Genomic DNA, 16,888 nt, shown 5'->3' with positions numbered 1-16,888 from the left:
CGCTTTTAATATTTTGAATTCCTAGGCCTCCTTGACAAGTATCTTTATATATAATATCTGCAGCTACTTTAGGAGATTTTCCTTACTATATAAAATTTAAAAAAACAGGTTGCTTACCTGTAACTGATGATCTTCGAGTGGTCATCTGTGCAGTCACACACATGGGTCTTGCCGCAGGCAACGGATCCATTCCTCGGAGCTCCAATAGCTCGTTTATAACGTCTTTTGGCGCGCTTTCCTCCCGCTCTGGGGAGCAGGCAGCGACCGCGCATGCCTGGAGCGGGGGGAGAGCGCCCCTTCCACTCAGTTTCTTCCAGCCGCCGCCGGCAATGACACTGTAAGTTTACGGAAGAATCACAGGAGGCCAGCAGCGGGGAAGGCTGGGTGGGCGTGTGTGACTGCACAGATGACCACTCGAAGATCATCAGTTACAGGTAAGCAACCTGTTTATCTTCTTCGTGGTCTCTGTGCAGTCCCACACATGGGTGACTAGCCAGCTGGATGGACTGGAGGAGGGTGCTGGTAAAGAAAAAGGTTAGTCACAGGAAAAATCAAATCACATGCAATCACGCAGTCAACCATCATGTGACGTGGTCTGCAGTGTAAAGATGGAAGCGGATGCACTCACCCCTGGCTTCAGAGGAAGATGGATCTGAGGACCGCTTGGCCGAAGGAGGCGTCACGTCTCGCACGAACGTCCATCGCATAATGGGAGACGAACGTGGATGGAGAGGACCAGGATGCAGCCGCACAAATGTCCTCTAGAGACACGCCTTGTAGAAAGGCCGAAGACGTGGAGACCGCTCTAGTAGAGTGGCCCTTAAGGCCATCGGGCAAAGGCTGTTTAGCCAGCTCGTAGCACAACCTGATGGCACTGACTACCCACTTTGACAGACGTTGGGTAGAAATTTTAAGACCCCTGTGGGGGTTTCCGTAGGCCACAAACAGATTAGGGTCCTTACGGAAAGGTTGTGTACGATCAAGGTAGAAGGATAACGCCCTTCTAACGTCCAAGGAATGCAGGGCTCGTTGTCCCTGGTCGGATGGGTTGGAGAAGAACGTTGGTAGAGAAGTTGAGGTTGATAAGTGGAACTGGGAGACAACCTTAGGCAGGAACGCAGGGTCCGGTCGCAAAACAACTTTGTCCTTGTGGAAAATGGTGTAGGGAGGATCGTAGCGGAAAGCGCATAAGTCACTTGCCCGTTTGCCCGAGGTGAGGGCTACGAGTAATGCTGTTTTCCAGGAAAGGAGATTGAGGTCTATGGTAGCCATAGGCTCAAAAGGGGCTTTCATCAAGCAGGAAAGGACTAACGATAAACTCCATGTCGGAACAAATGGTTTAAGCGGTGGGTTGAGGTGCAACAAGCCCTTGAGAAAGGACTTTGATAAGGGATGGGAGAACACAGTCTTGCCATCGATCGGCTTGTGGAAAGCAGAAACCGCAGAAAGGTGAACCTTCACAGAGGAATAACAGAGACCGGATTTCTGTAGGGAAAGTAGGTAGTCCAGAATTAGGGGAAGTGGAGCCGTTTCCGGCTGCAGCTGAGAAGATGTTGCAAAGGAACAGAAGCGCTTCCATTTACGCTGATAAGAAAGTCTGGTGGAAGGCTTTCTTGCGTTGAGGATGACATTGGCTACTTCTGTAGAGAGGAAGGTGGCCGTATTCTCCAGGCGGTCAGGGCCAGGACCCGAGGGTTGTGATGAAGAACCTGACCGTTGGCTTGAGAGAGGAGGTCGCCCGCAGGAGGAAGCCGGCAGTAAGTGTGGCGTGACAGTTGAAGCAGCCTCGTGAACCACGGTTGCCGAGGCCACCATGGCGCAATGAGGATGCAGTCTGTGCCATCCCGAGTTATTTTCACCAACACACGTGTCAGAAGGGGGGTCGGTGGAAAGAAGTAGTGAAGGGGACCTGTCCAATCGTGCAGAAAGGCGTCGTTGCCCCTCCTGCAATAAAACTGAGGACACTTGGCATTGTTCCTGGATGCAAAGGCGTCCACCTCGGGTGTTCCGAAGCAGCGGAAGATGCTGCGAAGGTAGGTCGGAGTGATGGACCATTCGTGGTCGTCTATCCGAAACCTGCTGAGGGAATCGGCCAAGGTATTCTCCACACCGGGGAGATGAATGGCAGTCATAAATATGTTGTGTTTGACACACCATTCCCAGAGCAGTACGGCTATACGACAGAGACGGAGGGATCTGGTGCCCCCTTGCTTGTTTATATAATAAACAGTCGCCATGTTGTCCGTAGAGATCTGGACATGCTGGCCCTTTATTAATGGGAGAAATGATTGAAGAGCTCTGTGCACCGCGATCAGTTCTAAGCAGTTTATGTGCATGAGTCTCTCGGTGGTCGTCCAAAGCCCTCTGACAGTTTTGTCCTCTAGGTGGGCTCCCCATCCCCACTTGGAGGCATCTGTTGTTATAGTGGTCGTAGGAGAAGTCGGTAGAAACGGCTTGCCCTCTAGTAGATTGTTGGGCACAGTCCACCACGCGAGAGATAGAAGCGCTCTCTGTGGGATAGTGAGCAGAGCAGCTTGCGGTTGCGTTTGAGGGTTGTAGGCTCGAACAAACCAGATCTGCAGTTGTCGCATTCGCAGTCTGGCAAATCGAAGGACAGATGTCGTTGCAGCCATAAGGCCCAGCAGGCGTTGGATTGTGAACGCAGACTGACGGGGTTGCTGTTGAACTGCCTTGGCTAGGGCAATAATAGTGCATGCCCGATCCTCTGGGAGAAAAGCTCGATGCAGGGAGCTGCAGAGAAGGGCGCCTATAAACTTGAGGTCCTGGGTAGGTGTGAGGTGCGACTTTGATGTATTCACGCAGAGACCCAGGGAGCTCAGAAGAGTGAGAGCTGTGTCGAGGTTGTGCTCCAATTGCTGTTGTGTCGGGGCCACCAGGAGCCAGTCGTCGATGTACGGGAAGACTGGAATGTTCCGAGTGCGAAGTGCAGCTGCCACCACCGCCATGCACTTGGTGAACACGCGGGGCGCAGTGGAGAGGCCGAAAGGTAGGGACACATATTGGTAGTGGTCCCGGCCCATGGCAAATCGTAGATACTTCCGATGTTGAGGTCGGATTGTCACATGGAAGTAAGCGTCCTGAAGGTCTAGGGAAGCCATCCAGGAATTCCTGGGGATAAGAGGCAGAATGGACTGCAGGGAGATCATTCTGAACTTCCTGTATGCGATGTGCTTGTTGAGCTTCCTTAGATCTAGAATGGGACGCCTTCCTCCATCCCTCTTGGGGACAAGGAAGTACCTTGAATAGAAGCCTGTCCCCCGATGGAGGGGGGGAACGGGCTCTATGGCTTCCTTGTGGAGCAAGTCCAGGATCTCCTGACGGAGGAGGGGAGAGGGGGGGGTAGCTGTGAAATAGTGGTGGCGAGGTGGAGAAATGAACTCGATTGCGTAACCTAGACGCACGATGGTCAGCACCCAGGAGTCGGTTGTTATCGAGTTCCAAGTCGGAAGGAACGGTGACAGACGTGTGTTGAAGAACGGTACGGGGGAGTCAAAGAGACTGTTTAGAAGGAAGGGAGGGTTTTTTGGCCTGTTGTGACCGCGGTCTTTGTTGAAACTGCGGTTTCTGCTGGCCAGTCTTCCTCTTCCAGAAGTCGGTACGCTTAGGTGACCCTTGGCGTCTTTGAAATGATGGTCTCCAGGGCTTTGCACGGTTGGGACGCTGGGAAAACGGTTGGGAAACTCCCAAGCGCTTGGCACGTTTGCGGCCATCATCCACCGAGGCTAAGACTTCGTCAGTAGAAGCATGGAAAAGGCCGAGGCCATCGAAGGGAAGGTCTTCTATTTTTTGTTTAATGTCCGGTTGTAGATTTGTGGACCTCAGCCAGGCGTGGCGTCGTAAGGCAACAGAGGATGCAAAAACCCTGGACGAGCAAGAAACAGCATGGCGTATGGTGTTGATCTGTTGCTTGGACACTCTAGATAGCTCTGATACCAAGCCGGAGGCCGTTCTTTGGGAGGGTTCAGGAAGGGCGGAAATAAGAGGCGTAAATTGGTTAGCCAAGTTGTAGACATAGGCTGAAAAGTAGGCTAAATAATTGTTTAGTTTAGAATTTGTAGAGGCAAGGCCGAAAATTTTTCTTGCCAGGGTGTCCAATTTCCTGCCTTCACGGTCAGGAGGTGTCGGATGTCTGGATGGTTTAGCCTTAGTGGCTGAGTGCACGATAATGGAGTTGGGCGCCGGATGAGAAGCAAGAAATTTAGCCTCAGGAGCGTGAACTCTGTAGAGAGAGTCAAAGCGTTTCGCGGTAGGTGGAACCGAGGCAGGTTTGTCCCAGGTTTCGCGGAGGCCTTCGAGGTGTACCGGGAGCATGGGAAGAAGCGAGCCCGGTGGAAAGTCCGTTTGCACGAGGTCGTGTACAAGGTCAGAGACCTTAGGTGAGTCCGACGGAAGAGTAATGTTGAGGGCTTCGGCCATGGTTGTAATTAGGTGGAGATAGGCCTTGGACGCATCAGATGGAGATAGTCGAGGCTGTGGTACCGAATCCGAGGCTACCGAGTCAGGACGGTCCTCGGAGTCTGAGGATGCTGACGATACCGGGTCGGAGTGGGAATCCTCACCCGAGGGAGAGTGCGGGGGTCGGATCGGGTCCGAAGGAACAGGTTGAGATTTCATCGTCTGAGCAGGTTGGTCTGTAGGAGTGGAGACCGGAGGAGCAATCGCGGCCGAGGCTGATGGAGTGCGCGGTCTAGCGTCCTCTGTCTGGTAGTGGTCCCGGGGTCGCTGTCGATCAGAGTGACGAACAGATTCCCGAAGCCTTTCGCGGAGTCGAGGGGAATAGCGAGAGTAGTCCGGCTCTCGGATCCGATCCCGAGGATAGGCATGTTCACGGGTCCGATCTTGGTCACGGGGTGGAGAAGAGAGGTCATGGTCGAAGCCGCGGGGGCGTGACTCTCGGGTCCAATCCCGGGAGTAATCACGGCGTGGAGAATCGCGGAGTCGTCGAGAAAAGTCACGGAGTCGATCACGGGGTCTAGGAGAGTCCTCGTATTGGTACGGGGAATAACCTGAGCCCTCAAGAGAAGGAGAACGAGAAGGACGATGAAAGCGAGAGTGGTGCCGGTCGTATCTGGGGGCATAATAGTCCCGATAATAATCAGAGGAGTCGGAGTCTCGGCGCCGGCGCGGTGATCTGGAGCGAGCCTTGAGCGGTGACCGGGATCGTAGTCGACGTGAGGGTGAGCGAGAGCGCCCCTTGTTTGAGGCCTGAACGGCCGAGTCCTTGTACAGGGGAGAAATCCCGACGTCTCGGAGGTCCTTATACAGGGGAGAAATCCCGATATCGCGGAAGGATCCGATTCGAAGCGGGGGTTTCAGGTAGGTCTGGGTAGACTCAGTAGTAAGATCGGGTTCAAGGAAGTCGGTCGGGACCACGCTGTGCACCGAGGGCGAACGAGAGTGGACCGGTATGACCTCAACTGCTGTAGATGTGTGAGGCGTCAGTTGGGGCATGTCGGTGATGACGTCCGACGGAGTCGTCAACTCAAGCGGAAGAGCAGGCTGAGTTGGAGTCACAGGATCCATGGAGGTCGATGTCGAGATTGGAGGCTGAGGCTTCTTGGGAGCCAAGTGCGCGTGGAGTTTCCTCGGACCCGAATCGGCCGATCCGGGATGACGAGACTTTTTGTGCGCCGGACCCGTGGGTTCCAGGTGGCGCGATTTCTTCGAAGCCTTATGGCCGGTCTCGGCGTGCTTCGAAGATTTTTTATCGGACTTGTGTTTCTGTTTAGCGAGAGACACGTCCGTAGAAGCCGAATCTCCCGCTTGTTGTTGGGGAGGCGGCGAGCCCGATGTGGGCATAGCCCTTAAGGACAACTCGATCAGGAAACTCCGGAGCCTTGCCGCGCGGTTTTTTCGGGCCTGCTTTCCGAAATTCGCACAATGAGGGCAGGAGTCGACTCGGTGAGATTCCCCCAAGCAAAAAAGGCAGTGGCTGTGGCCGTCTGTAGAAGGGATTTTGGTCCCACAGCGCGTGCACTTTTTGAAGGTAACTTTCCCTTCCATGCGCCCCGGACAAGGGAGGGGGGGGAAGGGAGAAAAGGGGAAAGAAAGCGCAGAACGGGTTTTTTTTTTTGTTTTTTTGTTTTTTTGGGACGAAAGAGAAGATATAAGAGATAGAAATACGATACCAGTGAAGGAGGAAAGAAAGCGGATGAAGTAACAGACGAGCTAAGGAGGAACGCAGCGAGGGAGGTGTTGTCCGGGCGGCGGTAGGAAAGAAACTGAGTGGAAGGGGCGCTCTCCCCCCGCTCCAGGCATGCGCGGTCGCTGCCTGCTCCCCAGAGCGGGAGGAAAGCGCGCCAAAAGACGTTATAAACGAGCTATTGGAGCTCCGAGGAATGGATCCGTTGCCTGCGGCAAGACCCATGTGTGGGACTGCACAGAGACCACGAAGAAGATCAATTTGTTGTCAATGATAGAACTGTTGATCTTCACATAAAGAGAAATATTTCCAAATAAAGATTTTAGGTATTCTGTCTAACCACAAAACAGGAAGAGATACAGTTCCTCAAGAATCTTAGACTGCTTTGTAACATGTTTATAATCTTGCATTTTCTCAATATTTGGGAGGATCCAGATATATATTTAAAATTTGTTGCTTTATATTAAACATGTAGTGCATCAGTCTAGCTGAGTTAATAAATTGTAGCCAATTACTTCAGATTTTTGAAGATCTTATAACCCGCTGAACATTTGTGTACTAGATATCTGAAGTATTATGACTAACCCCTTAAGTTGATAAACACGACTAAAAAAAATAAACCATGAGCATGTAACAGTATTTCTGTAATATTATCACCAAACTTCAAACCCTTAACTTCACTCATACTTCTAACAACAATAGCAAGGGCTTCAACAGTCTGCAGACCATTCACTCTCAAGAAAACAGACTGCTTTTCAAAAGATATAGATGTTGACCCTTTTGTTAAAATACTACTATATAGCCAGGACATGCCCAACACTGTTAAGCGCTCTAAATCCTACATAACAGAAACACCTTCCAACTGACATGGACACATGTTTCTAAGTTTTTGTTGTTGCTTCATATGTTTTCCGTACTGGTAAAAGCATTCAGCTTATCCAAAGATAGCAGTTTCTCTCTGCCTCCCTAACAAAATTTCCTGAGAAGCTGACAGAAGCACTCATGTCCAAAATATGTTAAACAAATACATATCCATAATAAAGACTAGGAATACATTTATATATTAAATACATTTTCTTTATGATTACTTTATAAGATGGTTCTTTATGCCAGAGAACTTGTACTATCTTCATCCATGATATTACCTAATTACTCTGCAGAACTTTTAAATTTTAATTTACAAAAAATGATGAGCTGAGTTACAACTTTATGACATCTATTTAACTTTCTTCTGACAAGGGATCAGACACTAACAAAACCAACTTAGCAAAAAGTGATGTAAAAGACCTGTCCCCAAAAAGCTAAAGATGTCAGAATTTAGGTATATTTATACAACATAAATAAGCTAGTTACCTAGGAAAGGTGTACTTACAGTCTGAAGATCATCATACTTTTTCATACAACATTCACAATATCCTTTTCTTTTCTTGTGTTTTGCAGGAAGCTGAGCTGGAAAGCTCTCTTTGTCATTGTTTGCTGGGGTTCTAGTCAAGAGAAACAAAAGACCTCTTAATCTACATTCTATAACAGAGATGCCAAGGTCTCATCTACCTGTTTGCTAATATGTCCAAATAGCTCACCTTATTTAATGATATAACATCACTGACCGATTGGGAAAACTTGCAAACTGAATACGCAAAGCTTCAAAGTACTAAGAATACTCAGGATAAAGGATAAGGCAGCACAAAAAAAAGGGGGGGAGGGTAGCAGCAAATGAAGTTTCCTGGGAACACTGCAGTTATTTATACTATTATTATGCTGTTATAGACAAGCTGGCTCAAAGCATCAGCCCTCTATTTGCAAGGACACAACTCCAGGAAGCATGAGCTTCAGCTGCCTATAGGAATGCTGAAAAGTGAATCTGATCTCCACGCCACTGAAACACATTGCAACACAGACAAAATTGCAAGGAAAATGTGGAATGGATTTTCCATTAAGGTCTCTGGGGCCCTATTTATCTGAACACAAAGACCACATTTTCCTTACAGCCTTGCTTCCTGCTGCAGTCAGCAAAGACAAGGCAGAAAGAACAAGGAACTTTGGCAGCCTCGGAGTTTCAAAAGGTGAGGACAGGAGGAGGGAGGGGGGGAGAAAAGAATCCTATGGGCCTGGGCAGGCTGGTTCTGGCCTGCAGACCAGACATTTGACACCCCTGATTTAGATGAAAGTGAAAATTGGTGGAAGGAAGGAGGAGGAGGAGATTGGATTTATACCCTGCCCCTCACTTGGAGTCTTAGAGCAGCTGACAGTCTTTCCCTTTCTCTCTCCACAACAGACACCTTGTGAAGTAGGTGGGGCTGAGAGAGATTTTTTGAGATCTGCTCTTGAGAGAGCAGCTCTTTCAAGAACTGCGACTAACCCAAAGTCACTCAACAGGTGCATGTGGAGGAGTGGGGAATCAAACTCACTTCTGCACTAAGCGTTTGCCTGGGACACTGGAGGGGGGGGCGAGAGCCCACTTTGCCGCCCCCGACCTCTCGGTGCCCTAGGCAACCACCTAGTTTGCCTAGTGGGCGAGCCAGCCCTGCCCCCAACACACACACTTTAAATGCGGCCAGAGCAAATGAACATTAAACATAAAGCACCTTAGAATGAACAGTTTTCAGGCTAAAATTGCAATGGTGTTAAAAGATCAACTCTTAATAGAAAACAGGGAAAACAGACATTTTGGCTTGGCACCTAAAAGAGAGTAGCAAAGCCTCAAAAGAAACATCATTCCCAAGGCAAGGTGTCACTACCGGGGGGGGGGAACCCTGTCTACCCTGAACTCAAGCCATTTAAGACTTTAACACTTTAAAAGATGCCATCAGGGTTTGTAATTTTTTAATGTAACTGATTACATTAATGTAACTGATTAATGTAACTAATTTTTTAATGTATATACACGTATGTATGTATGTATGTATTTTTTAATGTTGTACATTGCCCTGAGCCTGGCACTAGCCGGGACAGGGCAATTCATCAATGTAATAAAAAATAATAATAATACAAGCAACAATTTGAACTGTGCCCCTTAAAATAAGCAACCAGTACAGATCTTTCAGCAACACAGGAATACAGCCCTGTAACCCACCCAACAGTAGCCCGGCTGCCACACTTTGGACCAGCTGAAGTTTCTTGACAGTTTTCAAAAACAGCCCCATATAGAGCATATTACAGTAATCTAAACTAGATGTAATTAGAACATGGTCACACTGAGTCAAACTTTTCAAGGAATAGTCATAGCTGGTATGAATAACCAAAGCTGACACAGAGAACATCTGATCCTCTGACCCATAGGAGAGTTCTGCATCACCCTTAACCACCCTTAACCTTGAGGGAGTGCAACCCCCTCAAAGCCTGGCTGATTCCTCAATCTTGGGACAATTTTAATAGTCTTGTCAGTCTCACCCATCCCATTACTTTCTCCAGGAACCTATTTAGAACTTCTACAGGCCCACCTGAATCCGTTGTTAAGGAATAACAGAGCTGGGTGTCATCAACATATTAATGGCACTTTGCTCCAAATTCCCTGAGGCTCTCTCCCACAGACTTCATGTAGATGTCAAAGAACCACAGTGAATAAGATGAAACCCTGCAGGACCCCACAGCATAACTGCCATTGAGCTGAGCAGCAATCACCCAGAACTACCTTCTGGAGTCAGCCAGTCAAGTAAGAGTGTAACCACCAAAATACAGTGGTCAAGATATCTGAGGAGAATCAACAGGGGGCATGACAATCAGTCAGAGAGGCCATTTCTGTCCCAAATCCAGGCTGAAATGAACCTGGATTGTCACCAATCATGATCTGATGGAATAACTTCACACATTAGTAACAACAATTAGACCATAATAATCTCATCCCTTCATGCGTAACTTAGAAACAGCCCCAGGGACTCACTCTTACCATAAGGGAAGGCTTGGATTCCTTGAAAAATCCCCATTGATGAAGTGATTTCCATCAATAGAGTGGGACCTCATCCCCTCACAGCTGCAACCCCAAATACCTCCCAAAAGCTGGTCTTAAAGGACGGGGGCCTCCAACGACAGCATGAAGGGGGAGTTGGAAGAGTGCAACAAGGGGTGGAGGAACTGGGTGAAATCCCAGTCCCATCCGTTAGTAGAAATGTTCTGCTGGATCCAATCTGTTATCTCCCATAGTCCAACAGAAAGATGCCAGCAACTGACACAGCCATAAGCTCTAAGGTGCCACCCACATAGATTCAAAAATAGCAGGCTGCAAACTATAATCCTTTTCCTAGAGCAAGATGGAGAATGAAGTACAGCTACTCAAAGCATAACAATCTGTCAACCCCAAAGTCTACTGTGTCCAAACTGACTGACGCACAGACCAGAAGCTCCATTCTAGTAATTCTCTTATCATTTGCACTCCTAAATAACTTTACTTTTGCCCAGCCTTTTTCATCAAATAAAGCTGTACCTCTTGTGCCCATTTTATTGATTGTATGCTTCTCACCTTCATGCAGCACAACACCATTACTTATTATCAAATAGTAACTGTGACAGTAAGCAGAAGTACAATGCGCTAATGCGATCTCCACCATTTATTTACTTTATGTATAGTCTACTTTCCTTGCTGAGACGTAAATCAGACTACAGAATAAGAACAATGCATTTATACAATCTAAAACATCAAAATGAAAAGCACGATAGCCCAGGATTACAGAATGAGAAAGTACAAACAAGCAAGCTTACTAAAGTATGGCATGCTATAAACAATGTGACCTGATTATAACAACCTGCCAGTTGTTATAAGCAGCTATATTTTTGTAGGAATTTCAATTAAGATTCTGTATCATACTGATAATCAGATGATTCCACAGGGATCAGTGGTTACGGCAACTTCTTTCTGCTGGAATAAAAAGCAGGCAACCAGCTGATATGAATTTGTGGAGTAACTGAACAATGAATTCTGGAATGTGTGAAATGAAGTAGCTTTCCTACACCAACCTAGTTTTCTTCTGTGACTTCCTATATCCTATAGACTAGGAATGCAAAAGTGATCTCAAAAGTAAACAATCCTATGAGGCATTTACAAGCAGAGAAATTGTTTCGAGCAGCAGAAGAAATTGTGAGATATTTATATGTGGTGAAATGAACCATACAAGAGCTTATGTTTCAACTAGATACTAGACTGAGAGGGCATTAAATTCAGATCCAAAAAAAGTACATAAATATTGCAAAAAGGCCTACTCAGTTGCTTCTTGTGACATATAACAGAGTACTCAGACACTCAAACTCTGAAACTGTAAATATAAAGTACTACTGAAGGATTCACTTATTGGAAGAAGACCAAATGCTGGATTGGGGAAACCCAGTTCTGCAAGAAGTGTTCCATTAAAAACTGCATTAGAGTGGGGAAAGGATCTATACCAATGTAATTTCCCAAAAAGCATTATTGGAAAGGATGTTCAATTACAGTACGATTGCCTGATATATATCATATGGCTACTCAAAAGCAGAGATCTGGGACAAATATGATTGGCTAAATGCTGCTAGATTGACAGTTACACAATAAATTGAAGACCTGCTGACTAAGATATGGATTCAAGTCAATATTTGAAATTCAGCCCCTTTCCATCCTCATCACTCCACATACTTCCTTGCCCACAGAATCACAGAATAGTACACTATCCCCTTCTGTTAGCTTGTAAAGTTTTTAGCCTTCTGCCTCCCTTTTTCCTCAATTCTTTGTAACCCTTCCTTCATTTTTTCCCCTTCAGGCATCTTTTTCTTCCACCAATTATATTCACAGGTTTCTCAACTCAGGGCTTACTCTGAATCCTTCTTTCAACTACCAACCTTTCTTGAACTTCTTGTACCTTTGATTACCAGGTTTCCAGACCCCAGACTCCTTTCCAATGCACATATTTTCCCTCACCCCTGTATCTCATGTAGGGCTTCTATCTGCTCTGGGGGAGCAAAGTGAATTTTCATTTCCAAGTAGTATACAACAACAAAAAAAACAGGTGGCTTATCTACTTTTTTGTTTGCCACTGTAATATCTGACTTATATACCAGGTGTTTTTTTGGTTTTTGTAAAAATTAAGGCTTGCTTCTATCCTCTCTAGCCATTTACCAGATTTTGACATTGTGCACAATTTTTTTTTATCCTAGTCCCCTTCAATTACCTTTGCCTCATTTGAATTTGCTTTTGGCCATTAACATTCTTCTTTTCAACATCAAATGGACTGCAGGGTTTTGGATTAGAATAGCTGACAACTGGAAAGCTGGATAGTTGCAAGTAAAATGGTCTGTAGTTACTATAATAGAGGAGAAAATAAAGTTATCTCCATGCTACTGAGCATACATACACTCATAAATATTCAAAAAAGTGATGAACATCCATTTTACATAGGACTATCTTGTGTGTAATATTTATAATATTTCTGTACCACTTTTTGTCCTTGCTCAAAGTAGTTACAATGAAATCAATTTTACCTCCCTCCTTGCTCCATTCCCAATATTACTCTGCTATTTGCTATGAATATCAAATGGCTACAGGCGAATAATATAGTTGTTATTCTCTCTCTATGCCAACTCTACATTCTGCCTTAGAGAGTTCAGACCCCATACAAGCCTATGCCATTCATCCAGGAGTGTGGGAAGCTGCAATTACAACATACAATAGACTGCCTCCACATTCTTCTTTTTTGGCCTTTTATGTGTCATTCCTGTGATCCAAGGTTGGTGGAACATTTATACTTCCAGCCGAGTTTGTTCCATGAGAAAGTCAAACAGCAACTATGTCCTCTAAGTTTTCCTTCCCCATCTGCTACTTCCCTCCTCCCACTAGGCTTAGAGAAACTCTGTCCTTCATATTTGAATGTACATATTTCTTCAAACCAACTCAGCTGCAATACAACATTTGAGACCAAGCAACTGGTCTTAACAGACACACAGAATATCTAGAGAAATTCTACTGATAAACTGGATGCCATGTTACCATCCAATGAGCCCACTATGCATGACATAATATACTTTAATTTTCCTTCTCCCCATTCCATCTATTTTTTCTTTCTAGTACAAACATATCATTAATAGTACAATTAATATAGTAATTCTTAATTAATAGCACATTCTTAATATCTCAACAATAGAATGCCACTCAAAACTTCTAATACACTAGATAATGCATGTTAATTCTGTTGAAAACTAGCACTTACCATCTTCTGTCCTCTACTTTCAGGAAAGGATTTTTCAGTATACCTGTTCAAATGAATTGAAATCTATAAAAAACTGTTCCTAAATAAAGTATATACAGTATGTCACAGAAGAAAGTACACCCCCTCAAATTTTGTAAATATTTAAATATATATTTTCATGTGACAACACTGAAGAAATGACACTTGGCTACAATGTAAAGTAGTGAGTCTACAGCTTGTATAACAGCGCAAATGTGCTGTCCCCTCAGAATTATGCAACACACATCCATTAATGTCTAAACTGCTGGCAACAAAAGTGAGTACACCCCTAAGTGATAATGTCCAAATGGGGCCCAAGTAGCCGTTTTCCCTCATAAGAACATAAGAGAAGCCATGTTAGATCAGGCCAATGGCCCATCCATTTTTATCTAACCCCCTCTTGAAGGTGGCCATGCTTGTGGCCGCCACCACCTCCTGTGGCAGTGAATTCCACATGTTAATCACCCTTTGGGTGAAGAAGTACTTCCTTTTATCCGTTTTAACCTGTCTGCTCAGCAATTTCATCGAATGCCCACGAGTTCTCGTATTGTGAGAAAGGGAGAAAAGTACTTTTCTCTCTTTCTCCATCCCATGCATTATCTTGTAAACCTCTATCATGTCACCCCTCAGTCGACGTTTCTCCAAGCTAAAGAGCCCTAAGCGTTTCAACCTTTCTTCATAGGGAAGGTGTTCCAGCCCTTTAATCATTCTAGTTGCCCTTTTCTGAACTTTCTCCAATGCTATAATATCCTTTTTGAGGTGCGGCGACCAGAACTGCACACAGTACTCCAAATGAGACCGCACCATCGATTTATACAGGGGCATTATGATACTGGCTGATTTGTTTTCAATTCCCTTCCTAATAATTCCCAGCATGGCGTTGGCCTTTTTTATTGCAAACGCACACTGCCTTGACATTTTCAGTGAATTATCTACCACGACCCCAAGATCTCTCTCTTGGTCAGTCTCTGCCAGTTCACACCCCATCAACTTGTATTTGTAGCTGGGATTCTTGGCCCCAATGTGCATTACTTTGCACTTGGCCACATTGAACCGCATCTGCCACGTTGACGCCCACTCACCCAGCCTCAACAGATCCCTTTGGAGTTCCTCACAATCCTCTCTGGTTCTCACCACCCTGAACAATTTAGTGTCATCCGCAAATTTGGCCACTTCACTGCTCACTCCCAACTCTAAATCATTTAGGAACAAGTTAAAGAGCATGGGACCCAGTACCGAGCCCTGCGGCACCCCACTGCTCACCGTCCTCCACTGCCAAGACTGCCCATTTATACTCACTCTCTGCTTCCTATTACTCAGCCAGTTTTTGATCCACAAGAGGACCTGTCCTTTTACTCCATGACTCTCAAGCTTTCTAAGGAGCCTTTGATGAGGAACTTTATCAAAAGCTTTCTGGAAGTCAAGGTAAACAACATCTATCGGGTCTCCTTTGTCCACAAGTTTGTTTACCCCCTCAAAGAAATGTAACAGGTTAGTGAGGCAAGATCTTCCCTTACAGAACCCATGCTGAGTCTTCCTCAATAACCTGTGTTCATCAATGTGCCTACTCATTCTGTCCTTGATAATGGTTTCTACCAACTTTCCCGGTATTGAAGTCAGACTGACTGTCCTGTAATTTCCCGGATCTCCTCTGGAACCCTTTTTAAAGATGGGGGTGACATTTGCTACCTTCCAGTCCTCAGGAACAGAGGCAGATTTCAATGAAAGATTACAGATTTTTGTTAGAAGATCCACAAGTTCAACTTTGAGTTCTTTCAGAACTCTCGGATGTATGCCATCCGGACCCGGTGACTTATTAGTTTTTAATTTGTCTATCAGTTGTAGGACCTCCTCTTTTGTCACCTCAATCTGACTCAGGTCTTTCAACACCCCTTCCAATATTAGTGGTTCTGGGGCGGGCAAACACTTCTCATCTTCCACGGTGAAGACGGAGGCAAAAAATGCATTCAGCTTCTCAGCCATTTCCCCATCCTCCTTCAGTAATCCTTTTACCCCATGGTCATCCAAGGGCCCCACTGCTTCCCTGGCTGGTTTCCTACTTCTAATATATTTGAAGAAATTTTTATTGTTGGTCTTTATGTTTTTTGCAATATGCTCCTCATAGTCCCTTTTTGCCTGCCTGATCACAGTCTTGCATTTGATTTGCCACTGCCTGTGTTCCCTTTTATTAATCTCACTTGGACTGGTTTTCCACCGCTTAAAGGAGTCCTTCTTACCTTTTACAGCTTCCATTACTTTGTTTGTTAACCATGCTAGCCTCTTCTTATACCTGTTTGTGCCTTTCCTAACTTGTGGTATGTATTTTATCTGAGCTTCTAGGATTATAGTTTTAAATAGTCTCCAAGCTTCCCCAAGGGTTTTGACCGTATTTACCTTTCCTTTCAGTTTCCTCCTCACATGCCTCCTCATCTCAGAGAATTTACCCCTTTTAAAGTTAAATGTGGTTGTGGCGGTCTTTTTGGGCAACTCCCTATTTATACAAACGGTGAAATCAATAACATTATGGTCACTGTTCCCAAGCGGCGCAATCACTTTTACGTCTCTCACTAAGTCTTGGGCATTACTTAGGACCAGATCCAGGATCGCCCCACCTCTGGTAGGTTCTGAGACCATCTGCTCCATAGCACAGTCATTGAGAGCATCAAGAAACTCAATCTCTTTCTCTCGACCAGAACACATATTGACCCAATCAATCTGCGGGTAGTTAAAATCACCTATTACGACACAGTTTTTACGTTTAGCCGCTATCTTTAATCCTTCCATCATATTATAATCGTCCTCTCTCTTTTGATTTGGTGGGCGATAACAAACTCCCATAGTTAAATTTCCTTTTGGGCCCTCTATTTCAACCCAAAGCATTTCTAAAAGGGAATCTAATTCTCTGACCTCAGTCTTACTGGACCGTATATCCTCTCTGACATACAGAGCCACCCCACCTCCAACCCTTCCCTCCCTATCCTTCCGATATAACTTATATCCAGGAATCACCGTGTCCCACTGATTCTCCTCATTCCACCAAGTTTCTGAAATTCCCACAATGTCTATGTTTTCTCCCAACACTAAACATTCCAATTCACCAATTTTACTTCGGACACTTCTAGCATTTGCATACAAACATTTATAATTTCCCAGGCAAGCTAGGCCCGCCACCTCTGTCCTGCCGCCTCGAGACTCTGGCAGAGAGTCCATACTGTTTGTCACCATCACAGTGGACAACTCTGATCCGTTACTCGGTAGAAAAATAGAAGCCAACCCTTCATCTCTTTGAGATGAGTCCTCCCGAACCAGAGACATTCCATCTCCTGTCGGCTTTCCCCCAAGATTTAGTTTAAAAACTGCTCTGCCACCCTCCCTGGTGTCATGTGACTCATTAGTGGTACAAGGTGTCAAGTGTGAAGGGGAAGCAGGTTATCGTTCTCACTCCCTCATACTGGTCACTGGAAGTTCCACATGACACCTCATGGCAATGAACTCTCTGAGGATCTGAAAAAATGAATTGTTGCTCTACATAAAGATGGCC

The 16,888-nt window shown here is 45.7% G+C and overlaps 1 protein-coding gene across 2 annotated transcripts in view; it reads right to left on the bottom strand.

The window, feature by feature from the left end:
- The window catches only part of DBF4 (DBF4 zinc finger), a 38,726-nt gene that overhangs the window by 3,962 nt on the left and 17,876 nt on the right, over window positions 1-16,888 (bottom strand). For both annotated transcript variants that reach the window (XM_060248450.1, XM_060248451.1), the window contains exons 9-11: window positions 13,330-13,372; window positions 12,295-12,426; window positions 7,536-7,647 (exon numbers count right to left, since the gene is read on the bottom strand). In XM_060248450.1, coding sequence (XP_060104433.1) covers window positions 7,536-7,647; window positions 12,295-12,426; window positions 13,330-13,372 — 287 coding nt within the window. The remainder of the gene's footprint in view (window positions 1-7,535; window positions 7,648-12,294; window positions 12,427-13,329; window positions 13,373-16,888) is intronic.

This window comes from Heteronotia binoei, chromosome 10, assembly GCF_032191835.1.
Source record: "Heteronotia binoei isolate CCM8104 ecotype False Entrance Well chromosome 10, APGP_CSIRO_Hbin_v1, whole genome shotgun sequence".
NCBI lineage: Eukaryota > Metazoa > Chordata > Lepidosauria > Squamata > Gekkonidae > Heteronotia > Heteronotia binoei.
The sequence above is the reverse complement of the archived record's forward strand: the minus strand, read 5'-3'. Positions and strand labels throughout refer to the sequence as shown.